The sequence below is a fragment of the Rhineura floridana genome, chromosome 21 (genome assembly GCF_030035675.1).
Source record: "Rhineura floridana isolate rRhiFlo1 chromosome 21, rRhiFlo1.hap2, whole genome shotgun sequence".
Taxonomy (NCBI): Eukaryota; Metazoa; Chordata; class Lepidosauria; order Squamata; family Rhineuridae; genus Rhineura; species Rhineura floridana.
In genome coordinates, this window is record NC_084500.1 from 10,236,064 (window position 1) to 10,259,742 (window position 23,679).

The window sequence follows — 23,679 nt, forward strand, 5'->3', positions numbered from 1 at the left end:
GTCACTGATGGTGTGATTTCTCTTCTCTCCACACCCCACACCCCTTTCTTCTTCTAGAATTGACCCATGATCTTGAAACAAAGCAACTGGAAGCTAACCAACAAGGTAAGAGGATCCTCCCTTTATGGATGAAACAACATAGCTCAGTGGCAGCGCACCAGTTTTGCATTTGGGAGAGCCCAGGTCAGCCATCTGTCAGCAATGCTTTGATTTGGATTCCTGCATTGAGCAGGGGGTTGGACTTGATGGCCTTATAGGTCCCTTCCGACTCAACTATTCTATGATTCTATGAATACCTGGAATCTTCAGTTCAAAGGATTCAGTAGCAGGAAATGGGAAAGAGATTCTCTGGCTGAGATCCTGGAGAGACACTCAGAGGAGACAATCCTAATTCTTAACTTGTTTAGCATTTTTACTTTCATAATTTGTTTTAAGAGATGTGTATACAAAGAGCGAAAAAAATGACTGAGTATCATTTGTACTCAGGGCAAAATAAGTCTTACAAAAGGGCCATAGCTCAGTGGTTAGAGCATCTGCTTGGAATGCAGAAGGTCCCAGGTTCAATCCCCGGCATCTCTAGGTAAGGCTGGGAAAGATCCCAGCCTGAAACTCTGAAGAACAGCTGCCAGTCAGTGTAGACAATACTAAGTTACATCCACCAATGGTCTGCCTTGGTATAAAGCAGCTTCCTCTGTTCCTAAATGTCCAAAGTGCAACAAAGAACATCATGCTATTCAACATTTTCATTAATGACTTGGATGAGGAGGTGCAGGGAATGCTTATCAAATCTGCAGATGATACAAAATTGGGAGGGATAGCTAATACCTTGGAAGACAGAAACAAAATTCAAAGGGATCTTGATAGGCTGGAGCATTGGGCTGAAAACAACAGAATGAAATTCAACAGGGATAAATGCAAAGTTCTACACTTAGGAAAAAGAAACCAAATGCACAGTTATAAGATGGGGGATACTTGGCTCAGCAATATGACATGTGAGAAGGATCTTGGGATTGTTGTTGATCACAAGCTGAATATGAGCCAACAGTGCAATGTGGTTGCAAAAAAGGCAAATACTATTTTAGGCTCCATTAACAGATGCATAGTTTCCAAAGCATAGTTTCCAAGTACTAGTTCCCCTCTATTCGGCACTGGTTAGGCCTCATCTTGAGTACTGCATCCAGTTCTGGACACCACACTTTAAGAAGGATGCAGACAAATTGGAACAAGTTCAGAGGAGGGCAACAAGGATGATTAGGGGACTGGAAACAAAGCCTTATGAGGAGAGATTGAATAACTGGGCATGTTTAGCCTTGAGAAGAGAAGACTGAGGGGAGATAGGAGAGCACTCTTCAAGTACTTGAAAGGTTGCTACACAGGGAAGGGTCGGGATCTCTTCTTGATCCTGCCAGAGTGCAGGACACGGAATAATGGGCTCAAGTTGCAGGCAGCTAGATTCCAACGGAACATCAGGAAAAACTTCCTGTTACAGCAGTACGACAATGGAACCAATGACCTAAGCAGATGGTGGGCTCTCCAACACTGGAGGCATTCAAAAGACAGCCGGACAGCCACCTGTCAGGTGTGCTTTAATTTGGATTCCTGCATTGAGCAGGAGGTTGGACTTGATGGCCGTATAGGCCCCTTCCAACTCTACTATTCTATGATTCTATGACATGTCAGTGGTGGAGAACATCTGTGGCCCTCCAGATGTTGCTAAACTCCCAACTCCCGTCAGCCCCAGCCAACATGGCCAATGTTCAAGGGTGATGAAAGTTGTAGTTCAACAGCATCCAAAGGGCCACAAGTCCCCCATCCCTGACTTAAATAAAATGTGGTATAGTGGATGACATGTTGCATATTCTCCCACTCTAGTCTCCTTAAGAAGACAGTGTGGACTAGTGGTTAGAGTGCTGGACTAGGATAGGGGAGGGTCAAATTCAAATCCCCACTTGGCCATGAAGCTCAGTTCAGTGACCGCTGGCCAGTCTTAGCCTGGCCTACCTCATAGGGTTCTTGGAAGGATAAAAAGGGAAAGGACTAAGAAACAAGCAAAAGTTGGCAATATTGACAGTAGTTCTAGACAAGTATTTTCCCTAGGATACTTTTTGGTTTAGTAAAATACAATTTTACTAAAACAGAAAAGGGCTTTCTCAAAGGTGGTTCCCCATTTGTGGAATGTTCTCCCTGGTGAGGTGCATCTGCCTCCCTCATTATTAACTTTCAGGAGAAATTTAAAAGCATTACTGTTTACCCAGGCATTTAATGGCTGATAGATACTGGGCATAGCAACCTTGAAATTAGAAACTGTGAGGGTATGTGATTACTTTTTTTTTAAGATGCTTAAAATGTTTTTAGGTGGTTTTTAAATGTAAGTATTCTTTTTTAAAAAATTGTGTCATTTTAACATTTTGATGTTTGCCACCTGGAGCTCCTTTGGGAGGAATACAGGTTTAATAACTAAAACTACACAAAAACTACATGTAGGAAGATGGCTTGCAGTGTCAGTAGGAGCTGATCTTCAATAACCGGGTTGTATCCCAACTAGGGAGGGTGAGAATTTTGATTCAATTCGCATTTCAAGCAGAATTTATCAAATTCACACTTTCTGAAACAATATGAGAACCGAAACACAGCCATCCTTTGAAATTCTCATTTATTAGAATTTTGGGATGCAGTTTGCCCACTAAACAACATTTACAAAAATGCATATATTAGGGGAAAGTGGGCATAAAATGAATACATGAGTGAAAATAAGGCAAAAAGGCATGAAATGATGAGAAATGGCTTGCAAAAATGTGTTCCTTTGTCAGCACTTCCCCCCAAAAATGTGTTTATTTGGAGAAATTTGCACTAAAATGTGGTGGAGAATTTTCATGAGGATTTTTTTTTAAAAAAAAATTCACATATCACTGCAGAAATGTAGAGAACTGAATTTAACATTGGGAAAATGAGAAAATGAGAGAACCAAAACAGACACATCTTTCCATCCCTAATCCCAACTATGTTTTAGTCAGAGCAGACCCATTGAAATTGATAGGTCCAAGTTAGACACATACATTATTTTCAACAGGTTTACTCTGAGTACGATTACCATTGGATACCACCTACTGTCTTGAGAATATTGGCATTTATTCCCCCTCCCGCCCAGCAAAATGTGAATGCTTTTGATTCAGTCCTGATTCTTAGCAACAATGTGGCCAGCAGAGGGCACCAAGGGAGCATCTGACGGGTTTTTCCTACCAGGCCTGGAACAGTTCCCGACTATTACAGTATTCTTGCTTTTTCTGTCTCAGTTTCTGGTCTGGCCTAGTTTCGCTCTTTACCAACAATGTTTACGGGAGATGCGGATATTGTTTGAGAGTCTGAGACTGAATAAGCCGGAGCCTCCTCTCTTGGTTGTTTCCTATGGAGAGCCATAGGTTCCCAAAAAAGACCTCTTGGAAACAGTGCTAAAAAGGGCCAATAAAATCATCAAATGATCAAAGCATTTTCCCTAGGGGTGGGGGGAACCTGTGGCTCTCCAGATGCTGCTGACCTCTCCCTGACCATTAGCCATGCTGGCTGGGGTTAGTTGTAGCTGGAGTCCAACCACATCTGGAGGGCCACGGGTGTTCCCCATCTCTGCTTCCTTATCTTGAGGATTAGAAACAGACATCAGAGTTCAGGTCAGGTGATGTTTCGGGTAATAGCAAAGGGGGGTGGGAGACCTGGGGGAGGGGTTTAAAAGGTTGCAAGATCTTTATCACTAGAAGCAGGCTCTTGTATCCTGGTGGGGTGAAGCAGCAAAGAGTCTGGCTGGGCAGGGATGGCCTCGCCCCTGGCCTGCAGGCAAAAGGTGAGGCTGTAAGTGCACAACAAAAGAGTTTGAGGCGTGGGGAGTCTAAGGCAAATGGAATGCTGGCAGTCCTAGCAAGGCGAGCAGCAGATTCCAAAAAAGCATCCATCCCTTTCTGCCACACCCTGGAGGAGAAAACAGCATGGCCTGCAAAATGTATCCGGTGCGGCATCTCAGCTGCTCTTTTCCGATTGCAGATAAGAGTGGAGGCTGGCCCAGTTAGGGCTAATCTGGCAGCGCCCCACCAGCCTTCCTGTTGTACTTACGCTGAGTTCAGGCTCACAAGAAACGTCTTTGATTGGAGCGGAGTTGCAGAGTGCATCATGGGTTTGACACTGTAGAATTCTTGGCTGTGTGCTGATGTTTGCTAAGGTTAAAAGGGGGGAATTAGACAATTTCATGTGGGAGGAAAAGTCTACCAAAGGCTGTTTGTCATGATGAATGTACACAGCCTTCGTAGCTAGAGGCAGTAAGCCTTTTATAGAATCATAGACGATGGAGGCTGTTACATTAGAGTGAATGGGGCACCACTCTCAGACAGCCCTAAGACAGCCCCCACCTGCCTGTTTCCTTACTTAGGCAGTGCTGTCAGCTTCCCTAGCCTCCCAAGAGGGGGTGTGGCAGTCATCTATCGGGAATCTTTGTGTTTCGCCAGACCCCCCTCTCCACAAGATCAAGTTTGTCGATTGCATGTACTGGAGGTTGGGCCCAAAGGGCAGTTTAGGGATTCTACTTATGTACCACCCACCCCGCTGCACAGCAGAATCCCTGACTGAGGTGCTCGAGGTAGTCTCGGGCATGCGGTTGCTCTCCCCCAATCTTGTGGTGATGGGGGATTTCAACGTACACGCTGAGGCTGTCCTCACAGGAGCCCCTTGGGATTTCATGGAAACCATGACTTCTTGGGATCTGCACCTTAGTAATATAGGGCCTACCCATGTAGCCGGTCATGCTCTCGACCTTGTGTTTGTCTCGGGAGGGGAGAAAAGTGCTCTGAAAATGGGGGCGATTTCTTCTAACCCCGTGTCATGGTCAGATCACTATCTGGTGAATATAGATCTCTCGATGCTGCACGCCCTCCACAGGGGACAAGGACCTATTAGGATGGTCCGCCCCAGACGCCTGATGGAGCCCAAAGGATTCCTGAATGCGCTGGGTGATATGGAGCTGACTGAAGGGCGCCCGGTCGAATCCCTGGTGATGGAGTGGAATAAGGAGATCACTAGGGCGGTGGACCGGGTGGCTCTGAAACGTCCCCTCCCCCTGAATAGAACTCAGACAGCACCCTGGTATACGCCACAGTTGTGGGGTCTGAGACAGGAGGTGAGACGACTTGAGCTCCGGTGGCGGAAATTTCGCACTGAAGACGATCGGACACGGGTTAGAGCAGCAATAGCTGCCTACCAGGTGGCAACAAAGGCAGCAAAGAGAGATTTCTTTGCTGCCTCTATTGCGTCGGCAGAGTGCTGTCCCAGGAAACTGTTCCAAGTGGTCCGAAGCCTGGTCGGTCCAGTTGCTCAGAAACCCATGGAACATTTTAAAACCTCCTGTGATACTTTTGCTAAACACTTTGCCGATAAAATCGAGCGCCTGAACAGCATGCTTCCGCTCACCGTGGAGACAGGAAGTGGGCCAGAGTCGGCCAGTTGCATGCCGGTCCGTTGGGATCGGTTTCAGCCTCTTCTCTTTGAGGAAGTGGACAAGGTGCTCGGTACTGTGAAGCCAACCACCTGTCTGGTTGATCCTTGCCCTGCATGGCTCATTATGAGCTGCAAAGAGAGACTGAGCGAAGGGATCAAGGCGGTGGTGAATGCATCCTTGCAAGAGGGTGCAATGCCATCAGCCCTCAAGGAAGTGGTAATAAAGCCCATCCTAAAAAAACCGTCCTTGGATCCCCAAGAGCTAAACAACTTTCGCCCAGTCTCTAATTTACCATTCTTGGGCAAGGTGATTGAGCGGGTGGTGGCTGCGCAGTTACAGACACACTTGGAGGAAACGGATTACTTAGATCCATTCCAATCGGGTTTCAGGACTGGTCATGGAACGGAAACAGCCTTGGTCGCTCTGGTAGATGATATGAGGAGGGCATTGGATAGGGGTGAATACACCTTCCTTGTCCTCCTGGACCTCTCAGCAGCTTTCGATACCGTTGACCACGATATCCTTTTAAATCGCCTAGAGGGATTGGGAATAGGAGGCACTGTCTTGCAGTGGTTCCGTTCCTATCTCTCGGATAGGCAGCAACGGGTGGCATTGGGAGATGAGGTTTCAGACCCTTGGCCTCTTCATTGTGGAGTGCCACAGGGTTCTATACTCTCTCCCATGCTATTCAACATCTATGTGAAACCGCTGGGGGCTATCATCAGGAGTTTTGGGTTGCAGTGTCATCAGTATGCAGATGACACTCAGCTCTATCTCTCATTTAAGTCCTCACCGGAGTTGGCTGTGAACACCATGTCCAAGTGCCTGGAATCCGTAAGTGGATGGATGGGAGAGAACAGGCTAAAGCTGAACCCCGAAAAGACTGAGGTGTTACTCGTGGGAGATAAAAGAAGGTTAGGAATTACTGACCTGGTGCTTAATGGGGTGAGTTTACCCCTGAAGGACCAGGTCCGCAGTCTTAGGGTCATTCTTGACTCCCAGCTGTCCATGGAGGCTCAGATTACAGCAGTGAGCCGGGCAGCTTGGTATCAATTACATCTGATACAGAGACTGTGACCCTACCTTCCTGTTCATCTGCTCCCCCAAGTGATACATGCCCTGGTCTCCTCTCGCTTAGACTACTGCAATGCGCTCTACGTGGGGTTACCCTTGAAAACGGTCCGGAAATTACAGCTGGTACAGAATGCGGCGGCACGCTTGATTAAGCAGAGCCGTCTCTGGGATCATATCACCCCAGTGTTATTAGATCTCCACTGGCTACCAGTTGTTTACCGGGCCCAATTCAAGGTGTTGGTGTTGACCTTTAAAACCCTATACGGTTTCGGCCCAGTATATCTGAAGGAACGCCTCCAGAATCACCGAGTATGCCGCCTGACGAGATCAGCCTCACAAGACCTTCTCTCGGTCCCACCGGTGAGAACAGCTAGGCTGGTGCGGACCAGAGAGAGGGCATTTTCTATTGTGGCCCCCACCCTCTGGAACTCCCTCCCTTTTGATCTCAGACATGCTCCCTCCTTGTCAAGCTTTCGCCGAGCCTTAAAGACCTGGCTATTCAGGCAGGCCTACAAGATTGGGACAGATTAATTCCATGCTATATGAATTGAAGGATGGTTTTTAGCTTACATTTGGTTGTGTTGATATATATATGTATTGTTTTTATTTCTGTTGTATGTCGCCTAGAGTGTCCCTAACCCGGACAGATAGGCGACTGAAAAATAAAATTTTATTATTATTATTATTTATTGTAGAACTCAGCAGGGAAGAGGACGGGGACAAAATTAAAATTCATAGTCTCTGCCTCTGATTAGCTCTGGCTCCACCTGCTGTTGGGCTCCCTGACTTCCGCCCTGCCAGTCCCAATGGGCACCAGCCACCACTGATCATAGAGCTGGAGTGGGCCTTCTGGGTCACCTAATCCAACCCCTGTTTGATGAAGGAAACCCCAACAATCCCCAACAGATGGCTGTCCAGTCTGCTTAAAGACCTCCATTGAAGGAGGCCCCATCCCACCCCACTACATCATTTTTTCCATTGTTGAATTGTTCTGCAGTGCCAGTTTGTGGGTAGCAACAAGAAAAGAGGGCTGTTTCCTCCATGCTCTGCTTGTGGGCTTCCTGGAGCCATCTGATTGGCCACTGTGGGAAAACAGAATGCTGGTCTAGACCAGGGGTTCCCAAACTTTGGCCTGCAGACCACTGCTTCGTTCAGGCGGTCCATGGCATGTCTGTAAAAATGCAATTAAGAATCATACATCATGTGTGCCATTGCTTACAAGAGGCAGAAAAATGATTAATTGGTCTGCCAACGCCCTCAGTAATTTTTAAGTGGTCCTTAAGGGGAATAGTGTGGGAATCACAGGTCTGGACAGACCTTTTGCTCTGATCCAACAGGGCTCTTCTTACGTTCTTACAGGTTTCCGGTTGTAGAATTGAGAAACACACGGCTGGTGATTTCTAAAAAGGCAGAGAGCTATAGCTCTTGAACACAGTGCATCCAATGGGCCTCCTCCCTTTGGCTTTGTTCATCCTCTGCCTTTCTGCTTACTAAGGTGGGAAGCATGGGACAATGGGAGGAGCAGGAGTAGGTCTGCCTCTCTGCCAGCTGGCTCTTCCTATGTGTCTGCCTTGGACTTTTAGGCAGCCTAGGATGCCGAGAGCAGACACTTCTGCCAGTTTCTCGTATCTGGATGGAACACACGATGGTTGTTATAAACCCCTTTGTGGGGGTTTTTTACACAGTAGTATACAAATATTTTAAAAATAAACATACACTAGCCCTGGAAGGCTAGCCCTGGGATGGGGAACCTGTGGCCCTCCAGATTAGGGATGGGTGAACACACCCATTGCAGTTTCTCATTTTTCCAATCCTAAATTTGGTTCTCCACATTTCCACATCAGTTTGCTTTTTTTTATAAAGTCCTTGTGCAAATTTTAGCACAAATTTCTCCTGATATACACATTTTTGCAAAGCAGTTTTTCCCCTTACGTAATTCATTTTTATTTTCACTAATATAGGCACTTATGTGCACATTCTAGCCAGGTTTAGGGGTGGGGAACCTTTGGCCCTCCCGACACTGCTGAACAACAACTCCCATCAGCCCCAGCAAGCATGGCCAATGAGGGGCCAGGAAGCTGTCATTCAGCAACATCTGGAGGGCCAAAGGTTCCTCACACATGCCCTAATATATGTGTTTTTGTACACATCATTTGGCCAGGGAAGTGCACTGTGAAATTTGGAGATCTTTGAAAGGATGGCAAGGTTTCAGTTCTCGTATTGTTTTGGAACTTGCAAACTGAATTGGATTGCTCTCCATCCCCGCTCCAGATGTTACTGGAGTCTCCAGCTCCCAGAAACATCTGGAGGGCCACAGGTTCCCTGTCCCTCATTGGAGAGAGTGCATAAGTGAACCTGGAACAGGTTCAGAGGAGGGCAACAAGGAGGATCAGGGGAATGGAAACCAAGCCCTATGAGGAGAGGCTGAAAGAACTGGGCATGTTTAGCCTGGAGAAGAGAAGACTGAGGGGAGATATGATAGCACTCTTCAACTACATGAAAGGTTGTCACATAGAGGAGGGCCGGGATCTCTTCTCGATCGTCCCAGAGTACAGGACACGGAATAATGGGCTCAAGCTGCAGGAAGCCAGATTTCGACTGCACATCAGGAAAAACGTCCTAACTGTTAGAGCCATACGACAATGGAACCAATTACCTAGAGAGGTAGTGGGCTCTCCGACACTGGAGGCATTCAAGAGGCAGCTGGACAGCCATCTGTCAGGAATGCTTTGATTTGGATTCCTGCATTGAGCAGGGGGTTGGACTTGATGGCCTTATAGGCCCCTTCCAACTCTACTATTCTATGATTCTATAAGTGACAACTTATGATATTGGAATGATTCACTGATCTTTAAACTCCTAACTGGAAGAGGGCAAGTGAGGCAACGGTGAAGTGCTGGGCAAAAGATGTCTCAGCAAATTTATTTCCTTTTTAGCATCCTTTGATGTGCAACAGGGCAACTTACTCACCAGCCATCCGATCCTACTGGAGAGTCTCTCTTCCACCCTGTGACTCCTTTGCCTGCATGGCTGTGCTGCATAAGCTTTAGCTGTCCTGACATCTTACAGGGCAATAAATAAAAGATACCGTCAAATAATTGCTCCTCCCAAGTCAGAATGCATGTAATACATCCACCTCTCTTGCAGGGCTAAACCGCTTAAGAGGCAATGTTGTGAAGCAATGGTATGAAGAGGAGGGCTGGAAAATCATAATAAAAGGAACTGACAAACTGGAACACCACTTGAGCAAGTTTGTGCATGGCTAATCCCTTGGCAGGGATGTCTTTGCACTACAATAGCAGGACAGGTTTACCAAAGCTTGGAAGGTGGTGTTTAGGAGGCATTTACAAAGCAAATCGGAAAAGGCATCATGGGGACTTCCACGTCTTCTTCCGTGGAGACATTATCCTGCAGGCATTGTGTTTGTGCACTCCAGCTGTCCTAGTTTTCCGGTCTGGCAAACCAAAACAGGTTCAGAGCAAGAAAACCTGGATCATCAAGAACTCTGTCCCGCAGACATTGGCCTTGCAGAGCTGTCTGTCGGAAGTTGCTGCACCAGGCTGCGAAAAGAGCCATGGCTGAATGGCAGACCACATGCTTTGCAACCTATACTGATAGGAAACCAATTCACAGAAATTTGAAAGAGTCAAGAATCACTGAGTTGGAAGGGGCCTTGAGAGGCCATTTAGTCTAACCACAGTCCCATACCAATATGGACCAGTGGTTCTTACTCTTTTTCCCATGCAGACATAATGAAGACTTGTTGGATGTCCCAGTGGGCCACTTATTTACTTTTATTTTACTTTAAAATATTTATACGCTGCTTTTCCAGGCAAACCCCATCTACTTAATAGACCTTTGTTTGCTTGTTCTACAAATCAGAGGGCATACATTATTCATATTTTTGCAGACTCGCCTGTCTAAAGTGATGAGAATCTGTTTTTGAGTGCTAATTTCTGTGAAGCTGGGTGCAATGTCAGCTTTTGTCTCAAGTCGGGTTCTGCGTTCATCTTGTTTCTTGAGAGCATCCGGGCCCTTCAGAAAAGACCCTTTGAATTGTGAATTTTTCAGGGGGAAATTAATAGGTACTGTTACTACTACATGAAGATCGTGCTTCCTTGGTCTGGGGCTTGTTAGCCTCTTCAATAATCTGGTCCTGGTGAAAATGCACTCAGTCTCAGTCATCAATAAAGGGCTAAATACAGACATTCTTGAATGTTCTGTAACCATTTCATGGACCACCAGAGAGCCTCTGATACAGAATACTGATCTGATATTGTATATGTGGGTGCTAATCAGTGCTAGCCCTACCCAGAATAGACCCACTGAAGTTGGTAGACATTACTAACTTAAGTTCATGAATTTCACTGGGTCTGCTCTGAGTAGGACTTAGATGAATACAACTCTGTGTCCCGAATGCCTAGGGAAGCCAGATTTCGACTGGACATCAGGAAAAATTTCCTAACTGTTAGAGCCATACGACAATGGAACCAATTACCTAGAGAGGTAGTGGGCTCTCCGACACTGGAGGCATTCAAGAGGCAGCTGGACAGCCATCTGTCGGGAATGCTTTGATTTGGATTCCTGCATTGAGCAGGGGGTTGGACTTGATGGCCTTATAGGCCCCTTCCAACTCTACTATTCTATGATTCTAGGGACGGGAGAAATTTGATTCAGTTCGCATTTAAAGGTGAACTAACCAAATTCACACTTTCCAAAACAATACGCAAACTGAAATACCACCATCCTTAGAAGTTCACAATTTTCCAAATTCTCCAGCCACGCAATGGATACAAAAAGGCGTATGTTGCGGTATTCATGTAAATGCATATATTAATGCAAGTCACATACAAAAATGCGTTATGTGAGGGGAAATTGCAAAAAAATGCGTCTGTCAAAACTGCATACAAAAATGTGCTTATTGGGAGAAATTAAAATTAAAATGCTAAAGAATTTTCCTAAGGATTTTTTTAAAAAAATGCAAATTGCTGCAGAAATATGGAGAACTAAATTAAAGATTGGAAAAATGAAATGAAATTAATCTTTACTGCTGAAAGCCATAGGCTACCACAATTCAACACATGTAAAAGGAAAATACAAAATACATATTAAAATCCAAGTCATATTTCAACAAAACACAGTTCAACAACTTACAATAAAAGAACAACAATACATTTGAATTAAAATTTCCTCTCCCAAGAAAAAGATACACTGATCCACCCCATAACTTAGTATATAAATGCTACAGCCATACTAGCTCCAGGGCACAGCCCACTCACCCCACAATGTGTTTTTGTATCTAACTCTTAATTTTCGCGCAGCTAGAGCAAATTTTGCCACCTGGGTAGTTATAAATATATTGTTCGAATGCATATCTGCTCCAGGGAAGGTCTATTTGACAAGGAGCAAAGGATGTAGGAAAGAAATTTTAACCTTGGGGACTTGGGAAACGGAGAGAACCAACAACTGATAGATTTGTCCATCCCTACCAATCCCTCACACAGACACGATTTTGCTTCAGGTGGCTGGAAGAGACAGTTTTCTCAAAGCTACCCTAGGTAAGATTCTACATAAGGGGTGATCAAGGCCCAAAGCATGTGGTAGTGGAAGAGATTTAACCGAGTAAAGCTAGGAAAAATTAAAGCAGCAGATGGGCATATCAGCGTAGCCGGGGATGGTGGTCAGAGAGTGACGGAGGGGTTGTGAATGTAAAACAGTTTCATCTATGCTGGAAAATGGAAATTGCATTCTCTCTGATCCCAGGAAACGCAAATCCCTGTGATCAAATTAAATTATGCAGATTATGGAGAGGTTTAAGATGTTTGCTTTGAACTGAACATTCAAGGATGTGGCCCAGTCCTCCTGAGGCTGCACCACTTTGGAATGCAGGTTGGGGAAGCCAGAGGGGTGAATTAAAAAAAATAAAGGCATGCAAACACAAATCACTTTCCACATACTGAGTGCTAGTATCGAAGGATCACTGTTGTCCATGCACTGGTAACCTTCAGATTGGATTACTGTAGTGCACTCTATGTGGGGCTACCCTTGGGGTTGGTCCGGAAGCTGCAACTGGTGCAAAATGCCACGTTGAGACTGCTCACTGGGGCAGGGTATTGCCAACATGTCACCACATTGCTGAAAGAATTGCACTGGCTATTTATTAGCTACCAGGCTAAGTTCAAGGTTCTAGTTTTGGTATACAAAGCCCTATACAGCTTGGGACGAGGATACCTGAAAGACCGTCTTATCCCTTATATACCCAGTTGATCACCGAGCTCTTAGACAGGTGCCATCTCTGGTATCTTTTCAGTGCTTACTGAAGACCTTCCTCTTTCAACAAGCCTTTTAAGCAGAGACCTTATGCCAGTCTGCATCTGTGTTAGAATTGTTTTTTAATATGTTTTTAAACCTTTTTTTAAAAAAAGATGTTTTTAAAGCTTTTTTAAAATGTTTTTAAAGATGTTTTGTTTTAATATGTTTTAATGGTTGTTGTTTTTAATATATTTTAAAGTCTGTTTTATGATATGTTAAAGTGTTTTTAGTGCCTTTGTTTGCTGCCCTGGGCTCCTACTGGGAGAAAGGGTGGGATCTAAATCTAATATATAAATAAAATAAATAATAATGATAGAAAGTTGCTGCCCCAAGTGGTGAGTCCCTGAACTGCAGGTTGCATCTTCTCAGTGAAGTACCCCCTGGCCTTGGATTAACTCTGCCCAAACAGGTTCAAGATTTATCATGGTCATGCATTCTTTATTTATTTAACAAAATTTATATACTGCTTGATTGCAATAAAACCTCTAAGCAGTTTACAAAAACAAGTAATTAAAACATTTAAAAGATAATTAAAATTAACAGTCAGCCCAGAAGGGATTAAAACATGTCAACATCTACGTGACTGGATAGGCATGCCTACACAAATATGTTTTAAGCAGCTGCCTAAACAAGTCCAGCAACGGCAGGGAGTTCCGAAGTGTAGGTGCTGCCACACTGCAAGATCAGCTTTGTACAAGAGCAGGACAAGTACAGTAGGGCCCCATCATACAGCGGGTCACGTTCTGGACCCCCGCCGTAAAGCGGAAACCACCAAAAAGTGAAACTCATTGAATAGAATGGTGTGCGACACTGAAAAACTGCCGTACAACTGGAACAAGTGCCGTATGAGTGGGGCTTTAGTCTAATTGCGTCTAACTGAGACCGCTGCATTAGCGAAGCACCGTAAGTGAAGTGCCGTAAAGCGGGGCCCTACTATATTATGTGGCACCTGTAACAGTGCCATTTCTGCAAATTGAAGCAGTCGAGGGGGCACATGTGAGGTACGATGATCTTTGCCACTTCTGCCTTTGTTAGAATACAGTTGGGTTTTTTTAGACTGTATCCCAAGTATCACATGTTTGGTAAATTATTTCCTGAAGCAGCCTGCCTTCCCAGACTGTAGACCAGGCGAAGACCCCACAGAAGCTGTTGAACTCCAGCTACAACCAACCCCAATAGTCAACGGTCAGGGTTGATTGGTGCTAGAGTCCTGGGGGCAAACCTCAGGCCTGGGGGGCCAAAGGCAGCCCTCAAAGCCTCTCTGTCTGACCCTTGAGACTCTTTCCAGGCCACACAGCCCCTGCAGCCATACCCTCTTTCCCCAGGCCACATGTCCCTCAGTTTACACCCTCTGTGAGAATTTCTTCCTGGCTGGAAAGCGTCCTTGAACTCTGACAATGCCTCTTGTTTGTCTGGCCAGAGGACAGAGGTAGGTGTGTGTGTAGAAACTAGCCTACTCTACAAAGGTAAAATTTACATTCATTGCTCCACCCATTTTTGCCTGTAGCCCCTCCCACCACATGGCCCCTGGAAGTTTCCTCAGGAGGAATGTGGCCCTCGGGTTTGAAAGAGATTCCCTAGCCCTGTTGTTGTTGTTATATGCCTTCAAGTCAATTACGACTTATATATTGTTTGTTGCTTTCAAAACTGTCTTATATATATATATTCATAGGGTTTTCATGGTAAGAGGTATCCAGAGGTGGTTCACCATTGCCTTTCTCTAAGGCTAAGCCTACGGCACCCAGTATTCCCAGGCTGTCTCCCATCCAAGTACTAACCAGGCCTGACCCTGCTTAGCTTCCGAGATTAGACGAGATCGGGCGTATTCAGAGTAGTATGACTGTAGGCTCCCTACCCCTATTGCAGTCCAACTACTGTAGTTGTGTGGAGGGCACAGTGTTGGCTTCCTCTGATGTGCACAAACGTACCCCCTTGCTGAATTTTAATAAGGCCTTTCTCTTTCTCTCACATTTAGAAATTATTGACCAGGAATTAGAAGAGAAGTGCAAGATCGTGGAGGCCCGGCTGCAGGAGAAAGAGATGGACAACCTGGAGTTGCGCAAGGAACTGAGACATAAAGAGAGCCTCGTTGCTGCCCTCCGGTCCAACCTGAGGAATAAAGAGAGGAAGTTCCTGGAGGAGCTGAAGAGGAGAAGCCACCGGGTGACCATCCTCAACACGGAGCTGCAGAAACAGACAGAAGCAGCCGCTTACCTTTCTTTCCAGCTGCACGCCACCAAACAGAAGCTGCACAGTTCTCGGCAAAGTGGCAAGCCTCTCCCCGAGAAGCCTCCCGAGAAAGCTTGCCTCCCTCCACCCTGTAGTGAGGCCCGGCCCAAGAAACGGACTCAGAGGTCCCACCCCCGCAGGCAGGCTGCTAGCAACTTCCACGGCAAGGGGGCCTTCAAGGACCCGTCGTCTCGCGACCGGCTGAGCAGCTTTGAGGAAGACGAGCCAATGCCCGACCCGGCCCTTTTTTTGTACACAAAACGGCACCATGCCCCACCTCATCGCCAGAGGTCAGAGCATAAAGCATCAGCTATGTCTGTCAGAGTGGGCACTGACCAGAGGGACCCCAAAGGTGGTCAGCAGAGGCCGTCCACCCGGCAGCCCTACCTGGAACCAACAGAAGCTGTGAATGGTGCCAGGACTGTGGGCAAACCTCGACCGTCTTCCAAAGGGGAACAGCACAAGCGAAATGGCCGTAGCCCCCAAACTTCCAAAGACATTGACTAAAAGAGGAGAAGAGAGAGAGAGGAAAGGGAAAACATACAGCCATTTTGAAATAGCTTTTCTTAAGAGGTCGTACTAGAAGAGGGGCCGCTCTTTTCAAGCACATTCCTAAATTGGAGGCCATTTTTGAAGAAGTGGTGTAAGGCCTCAGGGCCTCCTAGACAGAACCATTTTGTCTGTCATGTTGTTACAGCACCAAAATACCTGTGTGCTCCTTGGGGAATGGTGTCAGCAACAGTAGAACTGCCAAAACTGCAGACACTGGCGTGGTTTTGAACGTTGTGATTGCAGCTGAAGTGAATGTAGTAAGCCATTTGCCACCGCAACAGCCAACAGCACTGCACAATGTCTTGGCAAAGAGGACTGAGGAACTGAACCGCACATTTCTGTGCCTTGAAATTACAGCTTTGTTGTTGTTTTTTAGTTTTTCTGTTTCAAATTCTGAAAACTTTGAAAACTTGCCGTTTGAAATCTTGATTTCGGAGGCAAGACTGAAGCTTTGGCACTGTCATCCAGGTTTTGACCATTCCGAATGTGTGTGATTCATCCCATCTCAAATGGGTGTGGTTGCCCCCCGTTTCAGCACTAATTGTGATACCTGCGGCTCGAAGAGAAGATGGCTGAGGAAGTTAGATGTGAGCGTTTGGGGAGGTTATACATGTTGGGGAGTGTCTGGGTTTTTTTTTAATGATCTAGAACAGGGTATTCTAAAGAAGTACTCCAATACTCCTCCCTCGGGGGGTACAAGACAGTGAGGGGTTGGATAACGGAGCAAAGTGCAACTGTATAAAATATATACTGCAGTAGCAACCACTTAAGTATAGGAGAGTGGTATAACATCAGAGCTGAAATCTGGGGAAGCAGAATAGAAGTAGTCATGGTGGACACCCATGCTCAAACTAAAGGAAAGCCAGAAGGGCTCCAGGCCATTGATCCTTTGTAAGTGCCTCCTTACTACGAGGATACAAGGGAGGCATTTGTTTAAAATTGTGAGGGGGCTGTGCACGAGGGGGTGGTGGACTCATTAACTGCCCTCTATTCCCCCCCTCCAAAATTCAATTATCAGTGGGCACTATGCATTACAGGGTGTGATAGAAGGCCCCCATCCTTAAATGTATATTTGGACAGGCTTACCTAAGTCTTAAGTCTCTAATTCAAGGATGGGGAACCTGCAGCCCTCCAGATGTTGCTGGACTACAATTTCCACTATCCCTGACCATCAGCCATGCTGGCCGTGGATGACAGGAGTTGAACATCTGTAAGGCTGCAGGTTCCCGGTCCCTGCAATAATATGTGGGTGGTACTTAGTAAAAAGAAATCTGGGGTCTTCCTCTTTGTTTCTCTCGCTTTTACGCTTTCCAGACTGGGGAAACATTTCCAGCTCCTAGGCACCACCAGTATTAAATGTTTATATAGCGGGGCAAAATTTGAAAATGACATTTAAATTTCAAACCCAATTTAATGTCTGGATTTTTCCTCCCCCAAGTGCAAATATTTGTCTGAGGCAGAAGCTGAATCATATACACACGTGTATGTGTGTATTCTAGTTCCTTGGTTCAAACATCACAACGTTAGGAGCCCACATCTACACGTCTGCCCCATTGCCCCAAAGAGAGAAGTGCTTGTTAACTACTACATTTAGGAGACCATGATTTAAATCAAACTGAGGGAGAGTTAGGAAGTTTTATCTGATGTAAGTGATATATTGAAATTAATGGACATTACTATTTTAGGACCATTAATTGTAAGGGGTCTACCCTGAGTAGAACTTAGTTGGCTACAAGCCAAGGTGTGCGGCTTGTGTGTGGGATTCTATTCAGAGTAGACCCGTTGAAGTTAATAGACATGACTAACTTAGGTTTATTTATTTCAATGGGTCCACCCTGAGTGGGGCTTAGTTGACAACAACCTTGTGTCTTTATTAAAGGCCTTCCTACCTTTTCCCCATAATTTGAGCCTAAATGATTCAACTTTTAAAGCATGATTGGAGACCCAAATCATGGTGATCTCCAGTTTGGGGCACTGAAATCTTATCAATGATAACTGGCATATATGTGCACCCCTGTGCAAATGTCAGAAGGGACAAAAACCACTGTGAAGATGTTGGAATCAACCAACCTCAGTCTAGGATAGAACTCAACCACCTTCCATGGAGTTCTGAGACGGAGAGGTTTGGATCTAGATGTCCGTCAATAGATTGCTTTAAGTTTTGAGGAAAAATGCGAACAATTGAATGATGACAATCAAGTCGGATGAAAGGGTATGGCTTGTCTTTTTTCTTTAGAAGTTTGGGGCAAGTCATTGGGGTCTAAAACACTCATTCACCAATATCCATGCTCACATGTTTTGTTTCATTCACCTGCTTCCATGGTGACAGTTGTGCACATTCAAGGCAGTAATCTAAACGTGCTGTTAGGTGGTATTTTCACATAGATTTCTGAGCAACTGCCTCAAATGTAGAAAAGACAGGAGGAATGAATGAATGAAATAATGAGAGCGCAAGTAGGATCTGCAACAAAATGTTGCAGTGTGGAGGTAATCTTTTTTTAGGGTTCCAGCCACCAAGTGATGCCTTTTGCCAGGTACTCCATTCCACGTCCTCACTCCCACTCAGTTTTCCATTACCACTGAGGAGGTTTGACGACTTTGTTTTGCTAAGGATTTTTGTGTCTGTTCTTCTGCACACCTCCGGGTTTCCCAGAGCATGCTATTGCCTCTTGTGCATAGATGGTGCTGTTTTGGTTTAATCTGGACCAGCACTCAGAGAACTGACATCCCTATTAGGATGCGTATGAATCGTAATTAACAATATGATCAGTTAATCCATGAAAGCCACAAAATTAAGTAAATTCATCCGGGTGCCTATTATTTCTAAAGCTGTTAGGATAGGCTCTCATACCTCACAGATAAACAAAAGTAATCACGACAGACTAGTTTTGTGGCTATGTATTATGAAACAGGAGCATAGATTCACTTTTTGGCTCACATCCTCAATCTCCCAGGAACATGGCACTCAAAAGCAAGCTTCAGCTCTGTGGCATTTGAGATAATAAGAAAGCTGATGCCTCAGATCCTGTTCCCTTAACAATGGGGCATTAAAGAGTAGGGATTTACAGTTTCTTGTTGCTTTTCCTCTGGGCTCCTAAGTTCTTTACAGCAATGTGGTAGGCAGAAATTCAACTGATGAAGCTTAGGGAAGGCGCTTAGGTCTCTAGCAGATCATCTGCTTCACCTGCACAAGGTCTTCGATTCAAACCCTTGCACCTCCAGTTAAAATGCTTAGGTAGCAGGTGATTTCTCAGCCGGAAACTGGACAGCTACTGCCAGTCAGAGCTGCCCATGCTGGGTTAGATGGGCTGATGATATCCTAAGGCAGCTTCCTGCGTTTCTTTCAGCGTGAAAATTCAAATATATATATCACACACACAATCTGCCACTGAAAAGTTCAGGGTGCCTCGTTTTATCTTCACAACAACAGTGTGAGGTAGACTGAGAGAGAAAGCCTCTTGGGGTACCCAGTTAGAAGTTAAATAAATGTGTGAGAAGGAATAGCTGGGATGAGGGCACCAGCTTTCCAGAAGAGATACCCATGATGTTTAAATCAGAGCTGGGGAACCTGTGACCCTCCAGATGTTGCCGGACTACAACTCCCATCATCCCCAACCATTGGCCATGCTGGCTGGGCCTGATGGGAGCTAGAGTCCAACATCACCTGGAGGGGCACAGGTTCCCCATTCTTGTTTTAAATAATGCAAAGAAGGGGGTGCAAGCACCTGGGCCTAGACCACAAAACTGGTTGCTTGCCAGGCGGCTGGTGTCAATTTCTTGAGAGGCATCTAAGAAATCACTCCTGCCAATGCAAATGGTTTGAACATTATGCAAATATTTTGTTAATCTTGCTTTCCAAGGGCTCAAATGTATTTAGGAGCAAATTACTAAGCTTGGGGTGCACAAATCAGTCTAGTTCTGGTCCATTTCATTTTTGCATGCATTCACCCATCAGACCATTTTTATTTATTTATTTATTTATTTATTTTATTTGTTTCATTTTTAGACCGCCCATAGCTAGTAGCTCTCTGGGCGGTGTACAAAACAGATTAAAAATACAATATTATAATAAAATCAATCACATATATCAACAACAATATTAAAATAAAACGTAGACATAAACATTAACATTAAAAACATTAAAAAGCCTGGGAGTACAGCCAGGTCTTAACCTGGCGCCTAAAAGAAAGCACCGTAGGCGCCAGGCGTATCTCTTCAGGTAAGCTGTTCCACAATTCGGGGGCCACTACAGAAAAGGCCCTAGATCTGGTAACAATCCTCCGGGCATCCTGGTGAGATGGTACCTGGAGGAGGGCCTTAGATACTGAACGAAGTGAACGGGTAGGTTCATAGCGGGAGAGGCGTTCCACAAGGTACTGTGGTCCCACACCATGTAAGGCTTTATAGGTCAAAACCAGCACCTTGAATCTGGCTCGGAAACAAATAGGTAGCCAGTGCAAACGGGCCAGGACAGGTGTTATATGCGCAGACCGACTGGTCCTCGTCAATAGCCTGGCTGCCGCGTTTTGCACCAGCTGAAGTTTCCGAACTGTCTTCAAGGGCAGCCCTACGTAGAGTGCATTACAGTAATCCAATCTAGAAGTTACCAGGGCATGAACAACTGAAGCGAGATCGGCGCTGTCCAGATAGGGGCGTAGTTGGGCTACTAAACGAAGATGGTAAAATGCATTCCAAGCCACCGAGGCCACTTGAGCCTCAAGCGACAAGGAAGGGTCAAAAAGGACCCCCAAACTACGAACCTGTTCTTTCAAGGGGAGTGTAACCCCATCTAGAACAGGATGAACATCCACCATCTGGGCAGGGAAAGAGCTCACCAACAGTGTCTCAGTCTTGTCTGGATTGAGTTTCAGTTTATTAGCTCTCATCCAGTCCATTATCGCGGTCAGGCAACGGTTCAGCACATCAACAGCCTCACCTGAAGAAGGTGAAAAGGAGAAGTAGAGCTGCGTGTCATCAGTGTACTGATGGCAACGCACTCCAAAACTCCTGATGACCGCACCCAGAGGCTGCATGTAGATGTTAAAGAGCATAGGGGACAAAACCGATCCCTGAGGGACTCCACAATGGAGAGTCCAGGGTGTTGAGCAATGTTCCCCAAGCACTACCTTCTGGCGACGATCCGCTAAGTAGGAGCAGAACCACTGCCAAGCAGTGCCCCCGACACCCAACTCCGCGAGTCTCCCCAGAAGGATACCATGGTCGATGGTATCAAACGCCGCTGAGAGATCAAGGAGAGTCAACAGAGTCACACTCCCTCTGTCCCTCTCCCGACAAAGGTCATCATACAGGGCGACCAAGGCTGTTTCAGTGCCAAAACCGGACCTAAAACCGGATTGAAACGGATCCAGATAATCGGTTTCATCCAAGAGCGCCTGGAGCTGGCCGGCAACCACCCGCTCCAAAACCTTGCCCAAGAAAGGGACATTCGCCACTGGTCTATAGTTGTTAAGAACATCTGGGTCCAAAGAAGGTTTCTTTAACAGAGGTCTCACTACTGCCTCCTTGAGACTGCCAGGGACTACGCCCTCTCTCAAGGAGGCATTTATTACCTCCTTGGCCCAGCCGGTGGTTTCGGTCCTTCCAGCCTTCACCAGCCAAGATGGGCAAGGGTCCAGAGCAGATGTGGTCGCCCGCACCATTCCAAGCACCTTGTCCACTTCCTCGAGCTGCACCAACTGAAACTCATCCAATAATGAAGGACAAGGCCGCGCTCTGGACACCTCAATGGATTCTGTTATAACATCAGAGTCCCGACGGATGCATGCAATCTTGTCCTGGAAGTGCTCCGCGAATTTGTTACAGCGGGCTTCCGATGTTTCTTTAGTATCGTGAGGGCCAGAATGTAACAGCCCACGTACTACCCTAAACAGCTCCGCTGGGCGGCAAAGAGATGATCTAATGGTGGCAGCAAAATAAAACTTTTTTGCTGCCCTAACCGCTTTTACATACATCTTAGTGGAAGCACTTACCAAAGCATGACTACATCCGTCAGGAGTTCGCCTCCATCTGCACTCTAGCCTCCTTCTCTCTTGCTTCATCACTCTCAGCTCCGGGGTATACCACAGTGCTGTATGAGTTCTGCACTGAAGGGGGCGCGTGGGAGCGATCGTGTCAATGGCCTGGGTCATCTCCGTATTCCACAGGTCAACCAGGGCCTCGACAGGAGCGCCAGTACTATCAGCCGGAAAGACTCCCAGAGCCGTCTGGAAAGCTACAGGATCCATAAGCCTCCGGGAGCGGACCAACTTAATAGGTCCCCCACCTCTGCAGAGGGAAAGGGCTGTCATAAGTCTAAAACTCAGCAAGCGGTGATCTGTCCATGACAACGGAGTAGATGAAAAATACCCTGCCCTCAGATCACCATCTCCATGACCAGTGGCGAAGATCAAATCAAGAGTATGTCCTGATACATGCGTCGGGCCAGTAACAATTTGAGACAGCCCCATGGTTGTCATGGAGGCCATGAAGTCCTGAGCCACCCCAAACAAGACAGTCTCGGCATGAATGTTGAAGTCCCCCAGTACCACAAGTCTAGGGGACCTCAACAGTACCTCCGAGACTATCTCTGTCAGCTCAGCTAGGGAAGCCATTGGGCAGCAAGGTGGGCGGTACACCAACAGTATTCCCAGTCTGTCTCATTGGCCCAGCACAAGATGAAGACACTCCAGACCATTCGCCATCTGGACAGGGCGCTTGGTGAGAGAGAAAGAACTCCTATAGACCACAGCAACCCCACCTCCCCGGCCCTCAGATCTACCGCAGTGCTGCACCAAATACCCAGGTGGGCAAAGCTGGGAAAGAGCAACTCCTCCCTGCTCGCTCACCCAGGTCTCGGTAATGCACGCAAGATTGGCACCCTTCTCCACAATCAAATCGTGGATAAAGGGAGTTTTATTAACGGCCGACCTTGCATTTAAAAGCAGCACCTGGAGATCCGAGAGCTGGCTGCTAGTACAACCAACAGTCCTGTGGATATGAGGAGAACTGGAACAGGGCACAGACACAATTTGTCTGGGACGAGTTCCCCTTACCTGGCATGTTCTCCTCCCAACACCATACCTCCCATTACCCGTCACTACGTTAATTGGGCCCCCCGAAAGTCCACTTGCTAAACCCGAAGTACGTTCTCCCAGGCACATCTTAAATCAGTCTAGTTCTGGTCCATTTCATTTTTGCATGCATTCACCCATCAGACCATTCCATACCATTTCCACATAGATCTGCAATTTAAAAAAAAGTACACAAAAATCATATTTAAAGAGAAAATTAAAGCAATTTTCTTTTTTTAAACTACAACCAGCTGCATTTCTTAATGTATGTATGTCGATACATTTTGTGATCCAAAATCCAGTAATAACTAACAAAGCAATCCTTGCTGTGTCTACTCAAAAGTAAGCTCTGTTGAATGCAATGGGGCTTACTCCCAGGGAAGTATGGTTAGGACTGCAAATGTTTCCTGGTCTTCCAACCATATTTCATACCCTTTCTAGCAATATGGCATATCACAAGATGAGAACCCTGAACCTCTGGGTCAAACCTAGAACCTGTCAACCCTGTTCATCCAGACTAGTAAACTGAACATGGGTGCCATTGGAACCAAATGGACAAATTAATCACAACATAACTTTGGGAAGGAGCAGAACTCAGCTGTTAGAGCATCTGTTTTGCATACAGAAGGAAACAGGAATCCTCCCACATATTCAGGCAGGGTTGGGAGAGACTCCTTGTCTGCAACCCTGGAGATGTCCTGTTCTCTCCAGGCTCCTCAGGAAGGAAGATGTTTCCCAGTGCTAAAACAGTTGAGGGTAACACCAAGGCAAAATCCAGGGCCGGTCCAAAGTCAGAGACCAAACAAGAATCCAGAGCAAAGAAGAGGTCATGCAAGAGCTAAGGTCAGAGCAGTCCAAGATCAAGAGCGAAGCAGTCCATGGGCAACTCAGGTCAAGGGCAAGGCAGGTCCAGAGCAGTCCAATCAGGTCTGGAGTCAGCAGGTAATCAGTAGACAGGTCCAGGTA

General features: G+C 46.1%; 1 protein-coding gene and 1 pseudogene across 2 annotated transcripts in view; one reads left to right on the top strand and one right to left on the bottom strand.

The window, feature by feature from the left end:
- CCDC92B (coiled-coil domain containing 92B) overlaps positions 1-17,674 on the top strand; it is a 49,026-nt gene extending 31,352 nt beyond the window's left edge. For both annotated transcript variants that reach the window (XM_061604674.1, XM_061604675.1), the window contains 2 exons: positions 58-105; positions 14,838-17,674. In XM_061604674.1, coding sequence (XP_061460658.1) covers positions 58-105; positions 14,838-15,598 — 809 coding nt within the window. In that variant the 3' untranslated portion in view covers positions 15,599-17,674. The remainder of the gene's footprint in view (positions 1-57; positions 106-14,837) is intronic.
- LOC133374531 (5S ribosomal RNA) lies at positions 14,592-14,710 on the bottom strand (annotated as a pseudogene).
- Positions 17,675-23,679: the final 6,005 nt, after the last annotated feature.